This window comes from Vicugna pacos, chromosome X (genome assembly GCF_048564905.1).
Source record: "Vicugna pacos chromosome X, VicPac4, whole genome shotgun sequence".
NCBI classification, from domain to species: domain Eukaryota; kingdom Metazoa; phylum Chordata; class Mammalia; order Artiodactyla; family Camelidae; genus Vicugna; species Vicugna pacos.
Window position 1 is genome coordinate 108,207,991 of NC_133023.1, and position 10,725 is coordinate 108,218,715.

General features: G+C 34.5%; 1 protein-coding gene across 2 annotated transcripts in view; it reads left to right on the forward strand.

Annotated features, from left to right (window-relative positions):
• IL13RA2 (interleukin 13 receptor subunit alpha 2) overlaps nt 1-4,805 on the forward strand; it is a 42,730-nt gene extending 37,925 nt beyond the window's left edge. The window contains exons 8-10 of one of the 2 annotated variants that reach the window (XM_031675295.2): nt 119-263; nt 3,801-3,916; nt 4,657-4,805. In XM_031675295.2, the coding sequence (XP_031531155.2) occupies nt 119-263; nt 3,801-3,916; nt 4,657-4,707 (312 nt within the window). In that variant the 3' untranslated portion in view covers nt 4,708-4,805. The remainder of the gene's footprint in view (nt 1-118; nt 264-3,800; nt 3,917-4,656) is intronic. The other variant, XM_031675294.2, reaches the window with a different exon arrangement.
• The last annotated feature ends 5,920 nt before the right edge of the window (nt 4,806-10,725 follow it).

Here is a 10,725-nt window from a genome sequence, read left to right on the forward strand (position 1 = left end):
TCATTTGATGCATATCTTTCACACAGCAAAACTCACTTTGAAAATGACAAATCAAATGGAATCTGGGTACCTGCTATTAGTTAAAATAATGGCATCTTATTTTTTTCTTGACTTTCAGACTACTACAATTGAAAATGAAATATACTTCACAAGAACATCAAATGAAAGCCACCGATTATGCTTTTTAGTAAGAAGCAAAGTGAATATTTATTGCTCAGATGATGGAATATGGAGTGAGTGGGGTGATGAACAATGCTGGAAAGGTATGAGATTAAAACAACAACAACAACAAAAACTGCCCAAAAACCAGTGACTAGAGTATTCCTAGCATTATTTGAAGAAGAAGATGCCTTACTGGATGCCATAGGTCACTACAGTTCAGTGACACTGGTTATCCAAATGATAGGATCAACTCTTCTTCAAGATTATTTTTTAAATTAAAGTGTAGTTGATGTACAATATTATATAAGTTGCAAGTCTACAATTTAGCAATTCACAATTTCTAAAGATTACTCCATTTATAGTTATTATAGAATATTGGCTACATTCCCTATTTTTATGTCTATAACAGTGATTGAGCTTTTCCACATTGCAAGACTCAATCGATTCTGTTTGATTTTTCCTACTTTCATTTGACAAGCTAATCTTACCTGTTTTGCTTTCATTTTACTAGTGGATTATTTCCAATGATACTCTTAGCTCCAAAGTATGGTGGCAATGTTCTTGAGCTTCTTATATACTAACTAGCTAGATGTTAACCACACTCTCAATTGTAGTCGTACAATGACTCTGAGGTTTTACTTACAAGCATGTATGTATTTTATGAGAACCTTGACGTTATTATGTGCCTTCTTTATGTGGTTTGGAAACCTGTATGCTCATTATTCAAGTTTTTTATAGTCTATGCCTCTTCCCCATTAAGATTTAAAGGAATCCATTCATACAATGTTAGAAAGAAGGAACAACTGTAAAATATGTTGATATAGTTACTGAAGAAAATATACTGATAAAAGAACAGTACTAAATATCTGGGGCTATTTGCTAGCAAAATTAATTTTCTTTTAGTGTATTTTGTAATCATGCAAGTCAAGATGCTCTTGTGAATCGTCTATAAACAGAGAAGATAAATTAGCAAGCCTCTGAAGTGAATATAGATTTATGGAAAATCTAATGTTCAGTTTTCACTAGTTTAACTAAGAGTCTGTTATAGTTCTATCATCGACATTCTTGTCTTTCTGACTGACGGTAAAGAGAATATGCTAGTTCTTTTGAGGGGAAGTCTGTTTTAATTACTAGTTTCCTATGCTTTCAATTTTCAAGGGGACAGAAATCTTAAAGCAAGGATAGGTAGCATACATTCGTTTTTGAGTGTCTGGTACTGTGCCTAATGGATATTTTTCTAATTGATATGTCATCATGAGCAAAATGCACATTCCATTCACTTTCAATAGTGATTTAAAGTGACTTGAGATAAAAACATGTATTTAAATTAAATAACAATATAAAATAAAAGCCTTGAGAGTCAGGGAAAATATTATTGTACTTTACAGTATACTAGCTTTATCAATAGAAATTGTTAATAGTTGATTGAAATTGCAGGAAATTAATTCAGCATTGATCTTTCACATAAAGATAAGTAAATACATATACAGGTATAGATACAGACATATAATGGCATTTGTATCAATCATTCATCTCCTTTCATGTTATTCCATTATAATAGAATCCCTGTATGACTATTATCTCCCTATTAATATAGTGGTATCACTGTTCTTTTTCAAACATCAAATATTTATTAAACATGAAGTTATCAGACTTTTTCAGGCATTGGAAATACAGCAGTAAAAAAAAAAAAACCCTCATGGAATTTATATTTTATTCCCAAGTTGAGTAGAGATAAGCAATAAAGAAGACAAATATATCATATAATCATTAAGGGCAATGGAGAAAAAATAGACAGAGAAGGGGAGAACTCAGTTAATTAAGAGATATATGGAATCAGAAAGAACACTTACTGGTTTGATGTTTTTCATTTTTGTCACTACTATAAGAAACCTGGAGACGCTGTGGAACTGACATTGAGAAAGTCATGCCCTGAAAGATAACTTGTTATTAATGCATAGTTTAAAATGGATATGGTGGGGTTTTAGCTACCCCCTCAAAAAATACATCCTGTTACGTATTTTACATGCTATCTTAACCATGACGTTGATGACAGATTTCTTTTGCTCTGATGGATATCTCTTGGTAGTCTTAATAACTTTGAGATTAGGAACAAAGAGTTTCCTGAGATGCATGTGGTCTTAGTTCTTTCGGACATTTCTTATTGGATGTTTTAACTTACAGAAAAATAGCACAATACTTTTTTTTGAAATGATAATATATCTTCTTCAGGATTAACTCTGTGTGTAGGGAAAACATGGAAACTTCATGAAAGAAGCCTGCTTTCCCACTGTTAATTTTGCATGCCAAAAAACTTCCATTATTAGTCATTTCTCTCCATTATACCCTTGCAATTCTTAACTGAACTGAGCCTACGAATTTGACTGGTAATTTTCTAGTAGAAAATAAGATCCTAAGGGAATAGGACAAAGAAAAAGGTGGGGTTGGGGGAAGGTTTGAGTATAGATATCAGCCTAGGATTCATTCCATGGTACTTCAAAACCAGTGGGAGATACTAGTTTTGGAAGGATAGACTTTGTGTACTATTTAAGTTTGTCTAGTGATTACTCATTTCTTGCTATGCAGAAGAACTATTAAAACTTCATCCCTGAAAAAAAAAGCCTCATCTCTTTAGTCGCCAAAATGTGAGACAACTTTAGAAACATGACCTTTAAAAACTAGTTCCATTATTCAGATAGAGATTTTTATTGAAGACCTGCTCTCACTCACTACAGCATTGTATAATTTAATAGAAACACTTGACTTACTGAGAGTTAAGAGATACACAACAAATGTTTATCTAATCACTTGGCTAGTATTTTATCATTTTGTTATTATGGAAAATTCACAAGGTCAAATTTTAAACAAAATCATATAAGAAAATAAGAATTGGACTTTAGGGAGTAATTTTTGTAAGCAAAATGAAGAGCTTTCACAGTTAAGTAAAGTAGTTCTATTTAAAAAAGCACACAAATGAAAGGAATGCTGTAATCAATCATAATTATAGTATCTGTCGACTGAAATAAATGCACAGCTTAAAAGTTGAGAGTTGTTTTATTTGGCGGGAGGACTCGAGCTCGGATGACAGACTCTCAGATGGCTCTGAGGGACTGCTCCGAAGGGGCAGGGGCGGAGCCAGGATATATAGGAGCTTTACAACAAAGACCAGGTAGTTGGAACAATAAAAGATAACTTGTTATCTAAAGAAAAGCAGGCATCTCAAGTTAAAGAATTTAGTGCTTTTCTCTGTATGGGAGGGAGCAAACATTTGGGCTCACTGAATTCATTCCTTTGACAAGCACCTAGCTATCTAGGGCCAGTATCCTGTCCTTTATTATTCTGAGTCCCTTCAGGGTGCACCACTGTGAGTGGCTGCAGAGGCTGGGCTGCAAGCTTGTCCTCACTGTGGGGTGGCGGCAGCCGCTGTTGACTTGATGGCTTTAGCATTCTTTGTTTACTGATATGGTTTGCAGTATTTTTCGTTCACATATCTATGTATTGGCAAATATGGCAGAAGTTGCCAAGTTTAACTCAGTTCTTCACCATTTGCTAGTTTATTTATAAAATATTTCAGTTTAAAAAATAATTGTAAACTTCTAACCCTTCCCCTTTTTTTTTTTTGTGATTTTTAATCCTAGGTGACATACGGATGAAAACGTTGGTGTTTTTCTTGATACCATTTGCTTTTGTCTCATTATTTCTTTTGCTAATAACTTGTCTGCTTTTGTATAAGCAAAAAAATTTACTGAAAATGGTAAGTTGTGTAACATTACAACGTTTAGTTTGAGATAGTAGATAAAAATATTTTGCATTTAGAACTGATGGACCTACATTTATAATTTTGCCTATACACCGTGAGGGTACAGTTGATGTTGTATGGATTATGGAGTCTTCAGAAAGTGCAGTAATTTAGAAAATTAACCCTAAAAAACTACATTTTGGGGTGGATATACTTTTGATAAGATATAAGAATAATGTTTTAGAACATGAAACACTATTTACCTCTAGATTAGGGGAAAATACAAGAGTTACAGGAGAAAAGCAGGATTGGGAGAAAGGAAAGAGTGACTTAAAATGGACGTAGACTGAGATATATGACTAGTGTGTCACAGGCAAAAGATCACAAAAATTAAAAAACTTGGTGCCTGTACTCCAAGAGCTCATACACTAGTTGGAGGAGATAGAATCTGTACAAAAAATAAAACCTGCATTACAAGCTGATTTTAGCTGATTGCTATTTGAGTTGTACAGATGATGCTATAGAATTTCAGAAGATGGAGGGATCACTATGGATTGGTGGGCTTTAAGGAGGAAGTATGACTTGGAGAAAAATATCTTAATGCCAAGTCTTTTAACAATAAAGAGAAATGTGAATGTTGCTTTATTTCTCTGCTGAATGCTTTTTTGTCTATTTCTCTGAGTTCTTAATCTAAGTGAAATAGTTTGTGTTATTAATGACTATTTGTTAATAATGGAGTTCTTTCTTGATTTCAGATTTTTCAAAAAAAAAAAGAAGTCTTTTCTCATCAAGAGACACTCTGTTGACTCAATAAATTCATCTCAAGGCCAGATGTTAAATAGGAGCTTTATTAAACTGAATTTTTCTCCAAATGTTCAATAAATCTTATTTTAAAAGCATTGTTGTATTTAAATAGGCTTTGGAACACTCAAATTGTCAACTAATAGTAAATTTTCTGGATTCTATTAAGAGCTTTTTTTTCTTGTTAAAAAACGGAGTTCAGTCAATTAAATTTGAAGATCTACTTGGTTTTATTAGGCAATTCATGAATCAAGCTGCATCCCATCTAGCAACTAGAAGGGTAGCCTGAGGGATTGTACAAAATAGAAGATTTTTATAGGAAGAAGGGTGGGGCAAGTGACCTATTAGCAAAAGAAAAGGAAGGATTATTTTTAGGCCAAGACGTCTCCTTTTTTTGGTGGTGGGGGGAGTATGGGGGAGGAAAGGCAAGGGTTTTATAATGCAGATTGCCTCTTCTTCCTCTGGGTGCCATATAGAGGGTCCATGTGGCAGATGATCTCATTGGTGCTGACCAGAAAACTCCAGACTGGTTGATTAAGATTATATTTCCAGTGAAGGTTGAAACTGCAATTAGGTTAGGTGTTAAATCTAGGTTTGGTATTGTGGGCTTTAGCACAAGTTATGCCATTTTGGACCTGTGGTTTTTCTCTTTAACATTCCTCAGTCCATGATGAGAGTGCTGCATGTACAGAAGTCCAGGCATGGGTCAGAATCCCTTAGTGATGTATTAATAAAACAATGTGATTTTGCAGCTTGCGCTAAGCCATAGAGATATTGTCACATCTTGGAAGATCAGAGTCTAGTTTTTTAAAAATTACACTTGGGATGAAAGTATTTACCAAAAATAAGGTTGTTTGGCTTTAAAAATAACCTGTGGAGAGGATTCATACGAAGCAAGAAATTTTAAACACATTCATATCCTAAATGTGTGCTTCGCATTTCATGAAAAGTTGGGAAGAACGCAGTGCTTAAAAGCCTGAAGATAATGAAATGACTAGAGATCATATTTGAAATATTCAGATGTCACAAACTATGCATGAAAGCTTGAGAGTTTCCTGTATTAGTTGGCAGCATTTCCTACTTTCTAATCGTGTGATTTTTATTTTTTATTAGTTCAGAGACCAAAAAGCACAAGCCTCTGAAGTCAGAAGCTTTTTAAAAGTACATCCAATCTTCAGACAAATTGCCAGTTGACTTCTAGGAGGAAATGTGGCAACCTAGGTATAGACAGTTACTTTAAGATTTAGAGAGTAATGACCTCCAGATGACAATCAAGAGCCAAGTTTTAATTTGGATCAATATCTGTTTAATATTATTCAGAGCGGTTCTACTCTCTGCCCCACAGATCAATAGAATGGGAATTTATTAGAAGAAATGCAGAATCTCAGACCCCAGCCCAGACTTACTCAATTTAGCAATGTGCATTTTAACAGCATCCCCAGGTAATTCATTTGCACATTCAATTTGAAAAACAATATAGCAGTATTCTAGAATGAAAAAGACTAAATATAATGGAGGGATAAGCCCATGGGCAGGGTAACTACAGCTTTGACTATCATTGGCACTGATCATCTATCTCTAAAAGGGGAAAAAGTACTAAAACTGAGGTGTGAACCAGAATACCATCCTCTATTATCACTTGTAATCAATGATAGAATGCACCACCACTGTTTCTTAACTAGACCTATCCTTATTAAACATTTAAACTCCTACAGTAGTATGAATTAGGATATAATATGTTTGGCAGATTACTCTCAAACGAGGGCTTACTCGAGTTGTTCTTAGTGTATTGAGGGATTTTGAGGAGGAAAGAGGAATGTGGAGGGGAGAGGTCAAGTCTAGGCAGGGAAATGGCAGGCAACTTCATCCTTGGAGGCTGAATGGGTCTTGAGGACCTAGGATTTCAATTCTCCTGTTCAGAACATGCATAACAAGATCTACTAATCAAAGATTTCAGAAATCTCTGATTAAACTTAGAAGTCTCTACCAGATTTGCCCTAATAGACTGGCTATAACAACCATGTGGCACCAAATCTGGACAGAGTAGGACCCCTGGAAATCCTGGCCTATTAGCTTTATAGGTTTTAACCTCTAAATAATGCGACTCCCAAATTTTCTGAAATTGAATTTTTTGAAATCTCCCTCTCTACATTATGATAGAGTTTTAAGGTATTGAATATTTCTTAAATGCTTGGTACATACACAGTGCCTTAAGCCATGGTCCCCCTATCTTCTGCCACCTAGGGCTGTCCTAGCCCCTCACTTTGAACTCCCTCCCTTAGGACCTGCCAGCAACTAAGGAATAACACCTTTCACAGCAGGAGTTCCCTAGGATCCTACTCTGAGGCAAAAGTGAATGAGGATGGCTTCATGGGTATGTGCCCTGTGCAAGTACACAGGGCCCTATTCTTGGATACTTGAAAGGGCCTCAAATATGGTTAAATGATCTGCTATCACCATCTTGAAATTCTTAATCATTTTTGAAGAAGGGGCCCCATATTTTATTCTTTACTGTGCCCTGTTAATTTTGTAGCCACTCCTTACAGCCAGCATCAGTTCTGATTAGTCTGCTCAAGATGTACCATTAAAACATTTTGAATATCACCTCTGGTTTTTTATATTCATATTCATACCACATTCTAGACACTGTGATAGTCACAAACAATAACTATCCAGCCTGAGGCAGTCATTTGCTTGAAAGAGGGAGAAATGACATTTATTGAGTGTCTCCTGTAAGTCAACTTCTATGCTAAGTGCTTTATATAACACTATATCGATAATTTTTTCAATCCTCAACACATTCTGACAGGTATATAAGGTGCCGATATTATAAATGAAGAAAAACTTAAGTTGAATAATACATTTAAATTGTTTAATTCAAAAAATGTCTCTAGGGATAGAGAAGGACATTTTTAAATGATCAAAGGGTGACTCCATTAAGAAGACATAACAATTATATATGCACCTAACAAGACAGCCCAAAAATACATGGAGAAAAAAACTGATACATTGAAGAGAGAAATAGACAATTCAACAATAATAGTTAGACTTCAATAAACCCACTTTCAATAGGGGGTAGAAGAACTAGGCAGAATATCAACTATGAAAAAGAGAACTTGAATAATATAAACCAGCTAGACCTAACAGACATCTATACAACAATTTATTAGACAGAGGCAGGATACCCATTCTTCTTAAGAGCACATGAAACATTCTCCAGGATACCCCATATGCTAGGACATAAGACAAACCTAAATAAATGATCTAAATAAATTAAAAGGATTGAAGCCACATAAAGTATGTTCTCTGAATATAATGTAATGAAATTAGAAAACAAAAAATTGAGAAACATAAATATTTAGAAATTAAACAACATACTCCTAAGTAATCTAAGGATCAAAGAAGGAATCACAGGAGACAGTAAAAAAATATACTTGATCCTTGAACAATGCAGAGGTTAGGGGACACAGACCCTTCCTGCAGTTGAAAATTTGTGTATAACTTACAGTTGGCCTTCTGTATACGTGGTTCCTCCACATCCACAGTTCCACCTCTGCAGATTCAACCAACTGCAGACTGGGTAGCACTGTAGTATTTGCTATTCAAAAAAATCTTTGTGTAAGTGGACATGCCCATTTCATACTTGTGTTTTTCAAGGATCAACTGTACTTTGAGAAGAATTAAAACAAAAACATACCATACCTAGCTTATGGGATGCAGGCAAAGCAGTGCTTGGCAGTAAATTTATAGCTATAAGTTCATATATTAAAAAAGAAGGAAAAAAATAGATAACTCAACCTTCCTTAAGACACTGGAAAAAGAAGAGCATACTAAGCTCAAAGTAAGTATACATAGTAAACAATAAATATTAGAGCAAAACAAATAAAATAGAGAACAGAAAAACAACAGAGATATTCAATATCAAAAGTTGGTTATTTGGAAAGATCAACAGATTGATAAAACTTTAGCTGTATTGATCAAAGAGAGGAAGAAAACTCAAATTACTAAAATTAGGAATGAAAAAGGAGAAATTACTACCAACTTTAGAGAAATGAAAATAATTGTAAGGGAATACTATGCCGCAAACTAGAAAACTTAGATGAAATGGACAAATTTCTGGAAAGACATAAATGGCTGAAATTGAATCAAGAAGAAATTAAAAATCTGAATAGTAAAAAGATAGAATTAGTAATTTTTAAACTTCTCTGCCCACCCCCCTCAAAAAACAAAACAAACAAACAAACAAAAAACCTTAGGCCCAGATAGCCTCACTGGTGAATTCTACCCAGTATTTAAACAAGAATCCATGCCAATTCTCCACAAACTCATTCTAAATGTAGAATAGAAAGAAACATTTCCCAACTTATTCCACAGGGACAGTATTACCCGGATGCCAAAACTAGAGGCCAGATATTTTGCAGAATTCTCCTCAGTTTCGATTCACACAGTATTTCCTCACGATTAGTTTTATGTTAGCCATCTTTGACAGGAACATCACAGAAGTGATGCTGTGTTCATATCATTGCATTCTATCAGATGGAGCATGATTTCAGCGTGTCCCATTATTGATGATGTTCACATGGATCACTTGATTAAAGTGGTTGCTATCAAACTTCTTCACTGTAAAATTATTCTCCCTCTACCTTGTAATTAATAACTATTTTGTATTTTAAACTATGTAAATATTCTATTTCTCATCAAATTTAGAGTTATTTATTTATATCGTTTGATTAATAGTTTCTTATTTTATTCAATAGCTTTATGAAGAATTTCTCAGCAAGAGAAAGAAGGGGAAGGAGGAGGAGGGCCTTGAATTGAATTTTGAGGGACAAGTGGGCATTGCCAGTCAAAGATAGATAAAGGGCATTTCGGGTAGAAAACTTACATGTGAATTATGGAATTATACTTAGCATGCAGGATTTTGGGGGAGGAGGACCACAGAGGTGGGCCCTTTTCATCACCTGATATCAAGGGTACATACTATCAACATGACTTATCCCTATTAATGTTCTAACTTCTAAGAAATAGGGAGTTATATATGACCTCCCTGAGGGAAGGATTATTTATATAAATTATCTGAAATTCTTCTGCATGGGAAATTGGTCTGTTCTCTCACATTTGCTTATTTATTCAATCATTTATTTATATCAGTATGGACTCATAGATATTTATTTTATACTTTGGAGTATAATCCAATATTACTTCATTTATTATGTAATTCCTATTCCAGCTCTGGCCACTGGGCACTCTTTCCTGTCTTCTTTGACATACCCCATCACTGTGGGGCTTTTTAATTTTTTAGCATTTTCTTACTTTTTTGACTCATCTCCTAAATTTCCTCTCTGAGCCCTAGAATCAGTTGTTTCTCCAAGGAACCTGGTTCCTTTTATTGGAAACTGGTTTTAGGAACCCACATCTGTGCTTATTGCTACCTAGCTGTTACAGATTTCTAGAGTGTCATTTCTTTTAGGCCCTTTCAGGTAACAAAGAAACATATGTGTGTATACTCAAATCTCATAATCATACCATATATGCATATAATATTAGTATATATACATATCTATAAATATTTCTATATGCACCATCTGTATAAAAATTAAATATGAATTAATACTGATGTATCCAACAGTAATACGTTACTACATGAATCACTTTGCTTATTTATAATTTCCCACTCCAACAATCGGAAATCTGTCTCCCACCATCTGCCATCTGTTTAATCAATTGTTCAATTCAAGTCTACCTGTAAACAGTATCAGGACTGTAAACCTATACCTCCATGGGAAGAATATCATCACCTGGAGTAGGGTGCTTTTTTCTTTGGTTTTAGTTTTACAGACTCTGCTCATTTCCAAAGTTACTGAAGTTGGCACTACTTTCCCCGAGCCCCTGAAGTGAGGTTGTTTCAGACATTTCTGATATAGTTAGATTGTTCAGTCAAATTCTGCATTCCATTCTCGATGTCAAATGTTTTTTTAAAGTATGCATACATTAAATTTCGCTCTTTGTGCTGTAAAGTTCTA